The sequence below is a fragment of the Phacochoerus africanus genome, chromosome 4 (genome assembly GCF_016906955.1).
Source record: "Phacochoerus africanus isolate WHEZ1 chromosome 4, ROS_Pafr_v1, whole genome shotgun sequence".
Lineage (NCBI taxonomy): Eukaryota > Metazoa > Chordata > Mammalia > Artiodactyla > Suidae > Phacochoerus > Phacochoerus africanus.
Genome location: NC_062547.1, coordinates 60,921,571 through 60,937,357, shown reverse-complemented (window position 1 = coordinate 60,937,357; position 15,787 = coordinate 60,921,571). Strand labels below are relative to the sequence as shown.

The 15,787-nt window shown below is 51.2% G+C and overlaps 1 protein-coding gene across 15 annotated transcripts in view; it reads left to right on the top strand.

The window, feature by feature from the left end:
* The first annotated feature begins 6,623 nt into the window (after positions 1-6,623).
* Positions 6,624-15,787, top strand: part of MAST3 (microtubule associated serine/threonine kinase 3) — a 46,394-nt gene continuing 37,230 nt past the window's right edge. For 7 of the 15 annotated variants that reach the window (XM_047776498.1, XM_047776497.1, XM_047776490.1 and 4 more), the window contains exons 1-3: positions 6,649-6,697; positions 8,365-8,446; positions 12,829-12,860. In XM_047776498.1, the coding sequence (XP_047632454.1) occupies positions 8,396-8,446; positions 12,829-12,860 (83 nt within the window). In that variant the 5' untranslated portion in view covers positions 6,649-6,697; positions 8,365-8,395. Of the gene's footprint in view, positions 6,698-8,364; positions 8,447-12,828; positions 12,861-14,788; positions 15,663-15,787 lie in introns of those variants that run through there. The other 8 variants (XM_047776506.1, XM_047776500.1, XM_047776503.1 and 5 more) reach the window with 2 other exon arrangements.

The window sequence follows — 15,787 nt, the reverse complement described above, 5'->3', positions numbered from 1 at the left end:
GGGACTGAGCTTTGCACCTTCTGGAGCAAGGCCCATGCCCTAGGCTTCCCCCTACCTCCTGCGCTCACTAAAGTCAGCCCTCCCGGGGCCTCATTTTCCCCATCTGCAAAATGGGCTGTAGTGGGGATGAAAGAGGGTAGCTACCCACCAGAGAGTCGGTATGATTAGCCATTGTTTGGGGGGCCCCCAGTGGCCTCTGCTCTTTTGTGTTCGTGTGCGTATGTGTGTGTGTATGTCTTTTTAAGGCCACACCCGTGGCATATGGAAGTTCCCAGGTTAGGGGCCAAGTTGGAGCTACAGCTGCCGGCCTACGCCACAGCTGCAGAAATGCAGGATCCAAGCCACGTCTGCAACCTACACCACAGCTCATGGTAACACCAGATCCTTAAGCCACTGAGCAAGGCCAGGGGTCGAACTCGCATCTTCTTGGATGCTAGTGGGGTTTGTTACCCCTGAGCAACAATGGGAACTCCTGGCCTCTGCTCTCATCATGCCATTCCCCTAAAGTGAGGGCAGCCACTGGAAAACCATCAAGGGAGGTGAGGGCAGAGCTAGACACAGATGCCCCCAGTTCTCTGGGGTCAGGGACTGGACGCAGGGAGGGGAAGAAGTTGGGAGGGTTCTTAGGGGAAGCAGGGAAGCCTGCCCAGAAAAGGGAGGTCTGGGACTGGGTTTATAGAATTAAAGGGCATTCCTGGCAGAGGTCACAGCAGAGGCAAAAGGTGGGGGGACACCAAGATGAACATGGCAAGTCTGGGGCTCCATGGGAGAGAAGACAGTGGGGTGGGCCACGGCCTTGAGTGCTGGGCTGAAGGGCTGGGCTTTTCCCCAAGGGCACTGGGGAGCCACAGCAGGTGTGTGAGCAGGATTCTAGCCACACGTGAGATGGTGTTTCTACCCTTATTGAGGTCACAGTCTGAGACTCAACCTGAGGTTCACCACAGCCCACTTTCCCCATGTCAAATCTTCATATACCCAACTCTCTTCGCCTGCCTGCCACCTACTCCAGGAAGCCCTCCCAGCTGCCCCAGAAGCACAGCTGCAATATGTCCTCAGAGCTGTCCCACTTTCAGATACGCCACAACCTGGAGGGAGGGGGAGGCAGGAAGAGTTATAGGCCCCCCTCCCCAGGAAATGGTAACCACAGAACTTCCCCACCACTTCAGCTTCCGCCTTCTGTGGGGCGGGGGGGAGAGTGACCTTCAGCTCCGAAAGGGCTGAGCTTTCACCCATGTGGTCTGACCTGATGCCTCTGAGGGGCACCTAAGAAGGATGTTGAAGGGCGAGTAGGAGTTGGCAAGGAGAAAATCCATTAGTTCATTTAATATGCGCATTTATAGGCATCATTCACCATAAGAACATTGTTCATTCATTCAACCAGGACTTTCTGGTGCTTCGAGAGGATCACTGAGGATGTTTTAAAGAATATATAGTGGTGGAGTTCCCCTCTTGGCTCAGCGGAAACAAATATGACTAGCATCCATGAGGATGGAGGTTTGATCCCTGGCTTTGCTCAGTGGGTTAAGGATCCAGTGTTGCCGTGACCTGTGGTGTAGCTCGAAGATGCGGCTCAGATCTGGCATTGCTGTGGCTGTGACATGGGCCAGCAGCTACAGCTCTGATTCGGCCCCTAACCTGGGAAACTCCATATGCCACGGGTGTGGCCCTAAAAAGAAAAAAAAAAAGAATACATATTGGTGATCGTTTTGTAAGGTATAGAAACATCTATCAAATCAATACATTGTGCACTTGGAAAAAACATAAAGTCCTAGGTCAGTTATAATTCAATTTAGAAAAAAAAAGAATACATAGGTTGCCAAGAAAAGAACTCATTCATTCACTCCCTGATGCCCCTCGTGGAGATATTTGAAGATGGTTTTTTTGCTGTTGTTTTTATTTGCTTTTTAGGGCCGCACCTTCGGCATATGGAAGTTCCCAGACTAGGGGTCAAATCGGAGCTGTAGCTGCTGGCCTACGTCACAGCCACAGCATCTCAGGATCCGAGCCGCATCTGTGACCTACACCACAGCTCATGGCAACGCCAGATCCTTAACCCACTAAGCAAGGCCAGGGATCGAACCTGCAACCTCATGGTTCCTTGTTGTATTCGTTTCCACTGCACCATGACGGGAACTCCTTGAAGAGATTTTTGATGGATGTATAGGAGTACACAAGGAAAAAAATCTATTCACTCAGAAAATGTTCTCTGAAGCTTCTCAAAGAATCTGAAATGGATTTTGAAGGATAGGTGTTCATCATAGAAAAATTACATTCAGAAAATTCCCTTGTGGCGCAGTGGGTTGAGGATCTGGCGTGGTCACTGCAGCAGCCTGGATTGCTGCTATGGGATGAATTTGATCTCTGGCCTAGGAACTTCCACATGCCATGGGCAGAGCCAAAAAAAAGGAAAAATTGCATTCAGTCAATCCATCCATTGGTCAGTCAATGAATGCTCCCTGTTGCCTGCTGAAGAGGTCATTTGGGAAGGAGTTCTGTGAAAGAGTTCTCTGGATGGATTGCAGTCATGTAAGACCACTCTAGTGGCTCCACTTCCAGTAGCTCACCATCTGCCCGGCCCAACCACCTCTGGTACAAGGAACCTCTCTTTCCCCAGGATTCTAGCCAAAGCCCCAGGGAAGACTCTGATTGGCTAGACCTGAGTCACATCTCCATTTTGAACCAATCACAGTGGCTGAGGTGGATGAAAGACTCTAGGTCACAAGTCCACCTCAGCCTCCAAGCTGAATAGAACTTTTAGGCAGAACTAGCCAGAGACAGAAAGTTGGCCATTGTAGGGCACGAGCTTACCATCATCTGGGGTATGCAAGCTCCAACTGAAGTCTTTTTAGTATTGGGTTGTCAGATAAAATACTTGACACCAAGTTAAATCTGAATTTCAGATAAACGGCACATAGCTTTTTAGCGTATCTATGTTCCAATTATTACACGGGATATATACTGAAAAAGTATTCATCCTTTAGCTGAAATTAAATTCAAGCAGGTGTCTGTATTACTTTGGTAGGCCTGCCATAACAAAGTATCATAGATGGTGGTTTCAACAACAGAAATTAATTTCCTTATAGTTCTGGAGGCTAGAAGTTGAAGATCAAGGTGTCAGCAGGTTTAATTTCCTCTGGGGTCTCTCAATGGCTTGAAGATAGTATCCCTTCCTGCGTCTTCACATGTCTTCCTTTACAGTGTTTGTGTGCTAATCTCTTCTTCTTACAAAGACACCAGTCATATCAGCTTAGGATCCACCCATATGACCTCATTTTACTTTAGTTACTTTTTTTTTTTTTTTGTCTTTTCAGGGCCACACCCTTGGCATATGGAGGTTCCCAGCCTAGGGGTCAAGTTGGAGCTACAGCAGCTGGCCTACATCACAGCCACAGCCACAGCAGCACAGGATCTGAGCCGAATCTGTGACCCACATCACAGCTCACGGCAATGCCGGATCCTTAACCCACTGAGCAAGGCCAGGGATTGAGCCCTCGTTCTCATGGATCCTAGTCAGGTTCGTTAACCACTGAGCCTTGATGAGAACTCTTACTTTACTTACTTATTTAAAGGCCTTGTGGGAATTCCCATCGTGGCTCGGCATTTAACGAATCTGAGTAGGATCCATGAGGATGAGGGTTCGATCCCTGGCCTCCTCAGTGGGTTAAGGATCCGCAGTTGCTGTGATCTGCGGTGGAGGTCACAGACATGACTCAGATCTGACGTTGCTGTGGCTGTGGTGTAGGCCAGCAGCTGTAGCTCCAATTCGACCCCCTGGTCTGGGAATTTCCATATGCAAAGGGTATAGCCCTAAAAAGCAAAACATAAATAAGTAAATAAATAAATAAAGGCCTTGTCTCCAAAATTCAATTACTTTCTGAGGTACTGAGGATGGAGGATTTCACCTTATCAATTTTGGGAGAACACAATTCAACCCATAACAGTGGCTGCTTTGGAAAATAGTCTGGTAGTTTCTGAAAATATTAAAAACTCAGGAATTCCAGGAGTTCCCTTTGTGGCTCAGTAGTTAACAAGCTGACTAGGAACCATGAGGTTGTGGGTTCGATCCCTGGACTCACTCAGTGGGTTAAGGATCTGGCATTGCCATGAGCTGTGGTGTAGATCGCAGACACAGCTTGGATCTGGCTTTGCTGTGGCTGTTGGTATAGACCGTCAGCTACCGCTCCGATTAAACCCCTAGCCTGGGAACTCTATATGCTGCTGGTGCAGCCCTAGAAAAGGCAAAAAGACAAACAAAACAAAACAAAACAAAAAAACTCAGAAATTCCACTGCTAGGTATATACCCAAGAGAACTGGAAGTCTATATCCACACAAAAACTTGCACATGAATGTTCACAGAAGCACTATTCGCAACAGCCAAAAAGTGGAAAACTCAAATGTCTGTTAATGGATGACAAAACAGACAAAAGACAAAACATGTCTATCCAGGCAATGAAGTACTATTTAGCCATAAAAAGAAATGAAGTAGCGGCATTTGCTGCAATGTAAACAAATCTTGAAAACATCATGCTGAGTGAAAAAAGCCAGACACAAAAGGCCATAGGTTTGCATGAGTCCATTTATGTGAAATGTCCAGCACTGGCGAATTCATAGAGAGAGAAATCAGATTGCTGGTTACCAGGGACTAGGGGAGGGACAGAATGGAGGAGTGGCTGCTCATCAGTATAGCGTTCTTTGTTTGTTTTGTCTTGCTTTGTTTTTGTTTTTTTCGGGCCACACCTGTAGCATATGGACATTCCCTGTCTAAGGGTCGAACTGGAGCTGCAGCTGCTGGCCTACACCATAGCCACAGCAATGCCAGATCTTTAACCCACTGAGCAAGGCTAGGGATCGAACCCACATTCTCATAGATACTAATAGGGTTAGTTAACTGCTCAGCCACGACAGCAAGTCACAGTATCGGTTTTCTTTAGGGGCTGATGAAAGTGTTCTAAATTTAGATGATTGCACAAGAGGGCTGTGAACATTAAAAACCACAGAACTGTGTACTTTAAAAAGGTGATTTTTTTTTTTTTTTGTCTTTTAGGGCCATAACCATGGCATAAGGAGGTTCCCAAGGAGGTTCCCAGGCTAGGGGTCTAACCAGAGCTGTAGCTGCCAGCCTACACCACAGCCAGAGCAACACCAGATCCTTAACCCACTGACCAAGGCCAGGGATCGAACCTACAACCTCATGGTTCCTAGTCGGTTTTGTTTCCACTGCGCCACCCGAAACTCCCTAAAATGGTGAGTTTTATGGTAGATGAATTACAAGTCAATTTCATGGATGAGATAAACAAGTTTTGTCTTGAAGTCTTGATTTTGATGTCGTCAATCTGGCCGCTATAACTTGGTGGGATCCTACAGTACCTCACAGGTCATTAGCTGGAGACCCTACCTAGGGTTCCCTCCAATGTAAGAACATTCTCTAATGTCTGGTCAGAACAGGGCGGTAAAGGAGGAAAATTGCCGCTGCAGAGACAGTGGGGCCCTAGTCAAAGAGAGAATGTGAGTGCCATCCTGGGACTTTGGACTTTTCCCAGCCTCCCTTTCCCTTCTGCCAAGTCAGACTGAACAATGATGGTCAAATACCTGTGAGAGGTCTTCATGAGGCACTTGGCTGGGTGCTCAGCTGGCGCTCAGCAAAAGCAGTTATCCTCAAAAAAAAAAAACTAACAACTACAGTGGCAATCTATTCTTGTTAATAAAGATTTATTGGAACAAGGACCAGGATAGGGATGAGACAAGGGAGGCAAAGACATGCAAGGGCAGAGTCTGATCCTCTCATTTAATTAACTTGTTTATTTGGCCGTCAGGGCTTATGGACTTCCCCAGGACAGGGATCAGATCCCAGCTGCAATAGCGACCTACCCAGATTAGGCAAGGATCCTATAACCCACTGTGCAGGGCGGGGATTGAACACGTGTCCTGGCATTGCAGAGACATTCCTGATCTGGTTGCACCACAGCTAATCCGGTCGCGCCACAGCGGAACTCTTGATCCTGTCTTTACTTAAAATGTTGATGTTTAGCTCATTATGCATTTTTGCATTAGTTTTGATTCTTTAAAATGTTGTATTAAAATACTATATGTCTTTTTTTTTTTTTTTGGCCGCCCCTGGGGCATGTGGAAGTTCCCAGGGCCAAGGATAGAACTGTTGCCAAAGTTTGAGCGACCCATGCTGCTGCAGTGACAACGCCAGATCCTTAACCCGCTCCGCCACAAGAGAACTCCAAAATATTATATATCTTGATTACCGATTTATTTGCGGGCCGTTAAATATTGCATGGAGGTGAGTGCCCCACACTCTTCACCCTTGTTGCGGGCCCAGGGCACATGGATTAACTTCTCTGAACCTCAGTTTCCTCATTGGCAAAAGAGGTTTTTTTTTTTTTTAATCAGGTGTTTACCTGGTAAAAAGATTTCTAAAATCTGGGAAGATTCATCGAAAAATGTTTACTTCTGGGCTGGAGGGGTAGGGAGGGGCCTGGGAGGGCGGGGCAGGCTCGCCCAAAGTGGGCGGACCTTTCGAGAAAAGCTCTCAAGGAGGGGCGGGGTCAGAGCTCGTCAGCTGACCGGCTTGACCAATGGCGCGGGGTGGCGGGGCCTGGCAGGCTGAGGCGGGGCCGGGCGCCGGCCAGCAGTGCGGACTATCGGGCCATGGACGAGCCAAGTCTCCTGCGACGCCGTGGGCTCCAGGTGAGGCACCAGCGCGGGCGGGAGGAGGGCGCTGGCGGAGTGAACCCAGCCTGCGTGTCGGGGTGGGGGCTTTGGCAGGCCAGGGGCAACTGAGGCAGAGGGCGGGACGCGCTCTGGAGGCTCCCGCTTGCATCTCAAAGTGCTTTTCGTATGGTGGGAAGAGGGTATGCCTATTTGACATACGGAGAAAGTGAGGCTCCGTTGGAGAAAGGGGCTGAGGGTTTCGCCCTCTCCACCAGCAGCCTTTGAGCGCTCACCATATATTCATTGTTGTATTAATCATTTTACTAGTGATATATTAATACTAATTAATGTGTATTAAAACTTGCCTCCTGCCTTCGCAGCGCCACCGCACCCTGCCTCAGCTCAACCCTTAACACAAGCTGGGGAGATTGGGGCTATCCAGACACCCAGGTGGCCCAGCAGGGATTCAGTCCAGCGCCCTTAATCAGCTCTCTGGCGCACAAACCATTGCCAAGTGGCTGTGTGGCTTGGGAAGGGAGCGGCGTTGGCGGGAGGCTCTCTTGCTTCCATGAACCTCAGTTTCCCCATTCACTATAAGGGCCTTTTCTGACCTGTAGCCTCGGGTTTATGTTTGGGAGGCAGTGCCACCAGGAGATAAGAACATAGGCGTTAGGGCTAGCAGAGGCTGATATTCGAACCCACGTGACCGCGGGCGGCAACTTCTTTGACTTCACTGGGCCTTAGTTTTCCCATCTGTGCAATGGGAAGTTAGACATTCTAGCCATTTCCCTCTGAGGTTTAGACGACACTTAAGAAGCCACCATTTGCAAGCAGGGGGCATCCGGGATTCAACATTTACCCGACAAACATTTATTAAGTGCCTGCTGTATGCCCCCTCCCCTCACTCTGGAGAGGCAGGGCAGGGGAGGAGGGGTTCACCCTCTGGAACTCCCCTCCTGGATCCCCCAGCCTGTTGGAGGAGATGGTCCCCTGAGCAGCAGTGGCACTGTAGAGGATCTGCTGTGATGGGCACACTCAGGCACCCCTGGAGAAGGCACATGAACCAAGGGTTGCTGGGTAGCATTGGGACAGAGGAGGCAGCCAGTGGTGGCAGGGCAGGGGATAGGTGTTTGGGGAAATGAAAGAGGCTGAAAAAAGCTAGAACCTAGTAAGGACAGGGGTGAAGCTGATGCGGGAGGGGAAAGGTGGCTTTTGAACCCGGGTTGTAGGACTGCAAACTTCTCCAGAGGTAAAGGGCAGCTGCATGTGTTTGGGTTCAAGGTCAGGGAGAATGAAGGTAGAGCTCCAAGGAAGAGACACACACACACCCCACCAACCAGGATATTCGGGGCAGAAAGGGAGGGCCAGGTGTCAGAGACAGCAGTGGGGGCCTGAGCCTAGAGGAGGAGGTGCAGCAGGACTGGTGAGCAGTCGGGTGTTGTGGGGAAACAGGCCCCGCCTGGAGCCCCAGATAGACTTGAGCCCCGCCTGCAGCCTCTTAAAATAGAGAAACTGCCTTCGGGTAGGCGAATGGGGGTGCAGCTGACGTCAGAAAGTGGGGGCCGTTCCATGGCGAAGAGGCACCCATTCCCTAATGATGAGTCCCATGTTACAAAGGGGAAACTGAGGCTCAGAATCGTAGCCACTGACTACACAGGTGTCACAGAGTATAGGTGACAGTCAGGATCTGGCTTTCCCTCCAGACCAACTCCACACTGGCAGACCTCCATCCAGATGAATGAGGGCATTCTGGGCAGAGGGAACAGCACGTGCAAGTGCCCAGAGGTATGCAACCATATGTGTTTATGGGGAAGCCATTTCTTAGCAGCAGTAGAACTGGGAGTGTGAGATGGGACCACATGCTTTCAGGGCTTCCAGCGCTGATTTTGAAGGGGTCAGACTTTGTCCCAGGGTGATTGGGAGCTATGGAAGGTGCTGGAGCAGGGGAGGACATGTCAGATCTGAGGGCTTTGGAAGACTCCTCTGGAGCAGGTGGGGCTGAGAAGGGGGCCAGAAGCCAGGGAGGCACCTAGAGTAAAGGAGCACATAAGAGACACAGTGAAAATATTTTAAAAATAACAGTAGAAGTACAAATAACTGCTCACATTAAGGAGCATCTACAAATACTAAGCACTGTATATACATCTAATTCTCCAATAGCCCATACGATTATTAGCCTCATTTTTCAAAGGGGGAAACTGAGGCTCAGAGACAGTAAGTGACAGCCAGAAAGTCGAAGTGTTGGAATTCTAACTGGCCTGGTGCTTGAGGGTGCAAAGATATTGAAGGCCTCTCTTTGGGGCATTAGCCACACCCTTCTTTAACTGGAGCCCCCAGGCGCCACCAGCCAATCAGGTGGCAGCCTGCTGGTCAGAGCCAATAAAATATCCTGGAAGCTGATCTTGTGGAAGATCAAAGGGTCAATTCTTGAAAGCTTGAGGAAACTAGGGAACTGGAGCCAGGTGCTGATTGGCTGGTCCAGACAATAGCTGGGGGTATCCTGGCCAATCTGATTGTGGCAATGAAAAGTATACAGTTGGCCGAATACTAGGAGGACATAAACCAGACTTGGCTTGGCCGGCGGGCCACCAGTTCGCATTGGTAAGGGGAAGAGGTAGCAACTGGCTCTTCCTGGTTTGGGTTAAGCTCAGTCTACCGTGCAGCATTTGTAGATGCCAGTTAATGAAAGCTGTCATTACTACAACTACTGCCACTATTATTTTATCATTATTTTTATCATCTCCCACTTGGACCCTTGCTTCACAAATGACAGAATTTTAAAACTCCAGATCCCCAAACAGCATCCAAAGACAGAGAAGGTGGCCAGTCTGTGTCTGGACTTTGTCTCCACTGCTGCTAGGGAGGCTCCCTGGAAAAGTCCATCTGGCATCCTTATGGCCCAGTTCCAACTATTCTCCTCCTCCAGGAAGCCCTCTGGCTAGTGCCATGTGGTTCCTGCTGACTTCTCTCTTCGCTCCAACTGCCAACATCCCACGAGGCTTGGTGCCCACCAGGCCAAGTCCTACCCCCACCCTACTGTTTCCCGCTAGCCTGCTGGCCCACCTGAAGCCCCCCCTCCAGGAAGTCTTTTGGTTCCCACCTCCCTCCAGCTCCTTCTCTCCCTCTGGGTTCCTGCTAATGCCTCTAGTACGGGGGTGTCCATGCCCTACCCTGTCTCCTCCAGACTGGATTCCTCAGAGCTGAGGCTTCTGGTGAAGAGGCAACATCACCCAGCCCTGTTAAACCTAAAAGAGGATGCTGTAAATATTATCTTTAAAGGGCAGTTACAGGGGGTCTGACCCACCCCCACCCCCGCCCCCTTGCTAGGCAGGAGCCACTCCCTGTGGAACAGCTGGCAAAGAGGGGGCTGAAGGCGGATAAACAGATGGTGCAGGGAGCGGAGGGTCCGGGGGTGGTGCCGGGAGATTTCCATGTTGGCCCAGCTTTTCACCGAGCCTTTGCAGGGGACTGCTGACCTTCCCTCACCTCTCTGTGCCACTTTATATCTCTTTGTGTTTTGGAAGTAAATTAAAATTCGTGGTTAAATTGGTGGTTATTACCCTCACAGAATCATTCTCTTGGCTCCCATTCATCAAAGCATCCCCCAGCACCAGACCCTGCGCCTGCTACTTGATTCCCTCCAGAGCCCTATGTAACCGAACCATTTTCCAAAAGAGGAAACTGAAGCCCAGAGGGTGAAGTTGTTTGGCGAGGGTCACATAGCCCAGATAGGGGGAGCTGGACTCTGAGATTGTCAGGGCTTTAGAAGGAAATGGCTGAGATGGTATGTGTGTGTATATGTGGTACCCCTGAGTTCAGATCCCAGCTCCTCACTGTTTCTCAGGTCCATAGGGGAGGAGGAAGCTGGCATAAGATCTCATAACAATTGGAGGGGGCCAAAAAAGACCACAGTAATGATGGTGGTGGCTTCTGAGTCTATGACTGCTTGCCCTGAATGATAGTGAGCTCTCCTCAAGCAAACCAGGAGACCTCACGGTGGAAGGTCAGCCTCCTCCCATCTCGAAGGGCTCTGACTCGATTTTCTGAGCTCAAGGTAGCTGGGGTCCAGCCTCAGGGCGACACCCCACCCCCGCAGATCTTCCTCTTCCCCTGCCTGGAGACCCTGTCAATCCTTCCCAGCCCTGTCATCCCGCACCCGCAGCTTCCGGCCCCCTCCAATTGGTTGCGGGGGCTGATGACGTCATTGGTTGCCATGACGAACGCCCAGCTCTGGATGTGGGCAGTCCTGAGCCCACCAAGGTAAAAATAGTCGTGTGTCCTCGACGCAACTGCCCCGGCCTGTGTGTGCGTGTGTGTGTGTGTGTGTGTGTGTGTGTGTGTGTGTGTGTGTGTGTGTGTGTGTCGTCCAGAGTCCTGGATTCCCGGGCTATCTCTGTCAAGAGATGCAGGCAGCTGCTGCCCTCTGGGCCTCAGTTTCCCCTGTGAAAAGACCTCTGCATAGTAGCAACTCAGTAAATGTGAGTAAAATTTAGCAAATACTGCAGTAATCTGCGTAGGCCCGTGCTGAGTTCAACAATAACACAAAAACACACAACAACAATAATGATTTCTGACCATTACGTTTTTTTCCAAGTTATAGATGGGGAAACCAAAGCACAGGCGTACCATGAGTCACTTGCTCAAGGCCCCAGGGCCATGAAGAAACAGATAATAGATCTGAATCCAGATCTGAGTGTCCTCAGATTCTAAACTTGTGCTGCATAGCTTTTGTTGTTGTTGCTTTTTCACGGCCACACCTTGGGCATATGGAGTTCCCAGACTAGGGTTTGGAGCTGCAGTTGCCAGGCTGTACTACAGCCACAGCAACGCCAGATCTGAGCCGCACCTGCGATCTACCACAGCTCATGGCAAGGCCAGATCCTTAACCCACTGAGCGAGGCCAGGGATCAAACCCACATCCTCATGGATGTTCATTGGGTTCTTTACCGCTGAGCCACAATGGGAACTCCATGCTACACAGCCTTTTGAGAATTTAAGAATCCTCAGGGCAAGCCACATTTGAGGATGGACTCTGGGGTCACAGTGGACCCCAAGCACAAGGTTTTCTGCTTTATATGTGGTGAGGACATCCAGGGTTGGTGCAGAGCAGCTTGCTGAGCTCTAAAAGAGTCTTCAGTAGGGAGTCACTGGCGAGTGCCCCCATCCTCCACCAGTACCCAGGACCCAAACCTACATGGATTCTGCGGAGAGTGAGTAGGGAGTGGCTTTCAGGTCTGGGAGGAGACAGGGGGAGGATGATTCAGGAATCTCTCTTTCCTCAACAGATTATTAGTATTTCCCCACTATTGACATACTTCTTTTTAACATAACTAATTTATTTTAAATAATGAAATTAAAAAAAATCTTTTTAGGGCTGCACCTGAGGCATATGGAAATTGAAGGGGTCAAATTGATGCTGCAGCTGCCAGCCTATGCCACAGCCACAGCAACAGCAGAACTGAGCCATGTCTGTGACATACACCAGATCCTTAACCCACTGAGTGAGGCCAGGGATCGAACCTGCATCCTCATGGATATTGGTTGAGTTCTGAACCCACTGAGCCACAATGGGTACTCCTGAAATTATATTATTATTATTTTTTGTGTGTGTTTTTTGCCATTTCTTGGGCCGCTCCTGCGGCATATGGAGGTTCCCAGGCTAGGGGTCCAATTGAAGCTGTAGTTGCTGGCCTACGCCAGAGCCACGGCAACATGGGATCTGAACCATGTGTGCGACCTACACCCCAGCTCACGGCAACGCCGGATCATTAACCCACTGAGCAAGGCCAGGGCTTGAACCCACAACCTCATGGTTCCTAGTCAGATTCATTAACCACTGAGCCACGACGGAAACTCCACTCCTGAAGTTATTTTTAATGTAAGCAGAAGAGCTGAGTGGGGTGGTGATTGGGAGTCTGAGAGGACTTCCTGGAGGAAGATTTGCTTGAGCTGAGAACTGAGGGATGGGAGGGAGGGAAAGTGGTCCTGGCAGAGGAGAGCTGGTGCAAAGGCCCTGAGGCAGGGCTGAATCCAGTGTGTGGCATGGAAAAGAAGCAATGTTCAAAACACGGTAAGCGGGGGCCAGCTGGGAGATGAGGTGGATGGAAGGCCAGGGATGATAAGGGCTTGTCTCTTTGGGAATGACCCCTGTTTTCTTCTCATTTCAGAAGGAGCTGAGCCTACCACGCCGGGGACGCGGGTGAGTTCACCTGTGGCCAGTGGGCTGGGTGGGGCCCTGAGGTCCTGAGCACAGATATTTCAGCAGCAGCCCCCAAATTGTGAATTTTTTAAATAATTACTACAAGAGTTCCCACTGTGGCACAATGGGATCAGCAACATCTCCGTAGCATCGCAATGCAGATTCGATCCCTAGCCCCACACAGTGGGTTTAGAATCCAGCATTGCCACAGCTGCAGCCACCCAGATCTGATACCTGTCCTGGGAACTCCATATGCTGCAGGGTGGCCAAAAGAGGAAAAAAAATTACTACAAAGCTGCTCACCTTTATCGTGCCCCTGGTGTTTGCAAAGGACTTCATAGGCACCTTACTTGGCCTTGACCCACAGGCTGGGAGATGAGGTACAAACCATGCCAGTTTGGGGAGTTCCTATTGTGGCTCAGCAGAAATGAATCTGACTAGCATCTGTGAGGACGCAGGTTCCCATCCCTGGCCTTGCTCCGTGGGTTAAGGATCCTGTGTTGCTATGAGCTGTGGTGTAGGTTGAAGACCAGCTTGGATCCTGTGTTGCTGTGGCTGTGGTGTAGGCCAGTGGCTACAGCTCCAATTAGACCCCTAGCCTGGGAACCTCCATATGCCATGGATGGGGCCCTAAAAAAAAAAAAAGTACCAGTTTGCAAATGAGGAAACTGAGATACATCACTGGCTCAAAGGCACTCAAGTTGGAAGGGTGGTATCCAGAATCCAGACTATAAAATTCCAACCAAGTATCCTAGAACTAGCTTGCATGCCTCCCATGACAGGAAGTTCACCCTCTTTCAGGGAACGCCAGTAGAAAATTGTGCCCTTCAGGGTCACATTAGTGTTCCTGGAAGTTGGCAGTTTGGGACCTCAACAGTTCAAAGAATATCTGTTCAGTGCTTTTACCAGTTTACAGATGGGGAATCCAAAGCCCAGGAAGGGATGGGGTTTGTCTTATGCTGATGGTCTGGGGGAGTGTTGAGTGCCACCCTCTTTGGGATTGCCTTTGCCTGAGTTAGGGGTGGGAATTCTCTTGCACCTCAGTGAAATCACTCACTCAGCAGACTTTATTTGAGGGCTTGCTGTGTGCTGGGCCCTGTCCCAGGCACAAGGGACAAGGTGACAAGTCAATGCTGGACCCTGCCCACAAAGCTCGTACTCTCTTGGGGAGAGTGATGAAGAGATGTCATACAGGGAGAAATTTAAACAATAGAGACAGGAGTTCCCATTGTGGCTCAGTGTTAATGAATCCCACTAGTATCCATGAGGATGTGGGTTCAATTCTTGGCCTCAGTGGGGTAAGGATCTGGCATTGCGGTGGCTGTGGTGTAGGTCACAGATGTGGCTTGGATCCCACGTTGCTGTAGCTGTGGTGTAGGCCAGTAGCTGCAGCTCCAATTCCACTCCTAGCCTGGGAACTTCCATATGCCATGGGTGAGGCCCTAAAAGACAGTAAACAAACAAACAGAGAGACAGAGGAGGCTGGAGGGTGGCTTTAGCCCTGAGGATGTGGGGTCTCTTAGAGGAGGTGACATTTGAGACTAGATCTGGAAGAGGAGGAAGAGGCCAAGGAGAGTCTGGAGGGAACAGCCTTCCAGGCAGAGGAACATGGGCAAAGATCCCAATGTACAAACTAGCCTGGCATTGGGAGAACAGCATGGAGACAAGGGTAGCTGGGGTAAAGTGAGCATCGGAGAGCTGGAGGGAGAGGAGAAGGGGGAGGGCCTGAGGGTTGGATGAGAGTTTGAAATCTTACGGTGGGGCTGGGATCGCAGTAGCCCCCAAGCCCAGATAACCTCCTTGTTGAACTAGGGATAGTATAGCTGGTGGGGTGGGGCCTGAGAGCCCCAGTAGGGGCGGGGCTTTGTCATTGCCTGGAAGGCGGCCACTGTCCCTAGCCTTTGCCCAGGCTGGGGGTGGGGTGGTGGACGGTGGAACAGAACAAACCATTGAGGGCAAAGTCCCGGGCCACAGAGTAGGACCAGGACACAGACACCCTGAAGCGAGTCTGCTCTTTGCTGCATCTGACTGCGTTCAAGCAGGGTTTCATGAGGCGATGGCCAAACACAGACAATCCCAGACCTTCGGGGTTTGAGCTGGGCAGGAGGGAGGGCGAGGCCCAGGGTGCCAGGGCTCGACATGTAGGCTTCGGCTTCGTGGAGGAGGGCTGGCGAAGCTGGAGTCGGATATGAATGAGGGGGACGACGTTCCTGGCAGAGGGAACCCAGGGAAGCAAAGGCCTGGGGGCGTGGTCGGGGCTTCTGGTTTGCTCCGGGATGCTGACACCCGGGATGCTGACACCCGCAGCTGAGTGGCTGCGGTTCGAGAAAAGGGGCGGTCCGAGAGACCCCGGGGGCGGAGATGGGTCACAGATCCCAAGCCGAGGCCTGGAGGGGGCGGGGCCCGTTGATGGAGCAATAAAATGGGCCCAGAAGGCGGTGACCACCTTTTGGGCAGTACAAGTTAGGGGCTCGAGCCCCGGCACCCCGCCGCTCCCTCCTCGAGCAAACCGACCTTTCCTGCCCAGCTGGGCCTGCGCGCAGGTGCGGGGCTCAGAGCCCCGCCCCGAGGCGGAGAGAGCCCGCCCCCCTGCGCCCCCGGCGGCCCAGCCCCCACTCCGCGTCTGCCGCGCCTGCCGGGCGTGCTGTCCCAGAGTCCACGTCTGTCTGTGCGTCCGATTGCACCAAGATCAGGGCTTGGGGGCCTCGAAGGGGGCGTCAGTACCCGGCTGCGTAGACGTGGCCCCGGCCTCGGCATGAAGTCCCGCAGGGACAAGCTGCACATCCCGGCGCTGACCCTCGAGTGAGTGCTTCTTGGCCCCAGAAGGGGAGAGTTGGGGAGGGAGAGGGGCAAGCTGACAACCACCTTTCTTCTGTGTCACTCTTCAAGTCGCCCCGCCGCCTCCTCGGGGAGCCCTCTTAGGTCAT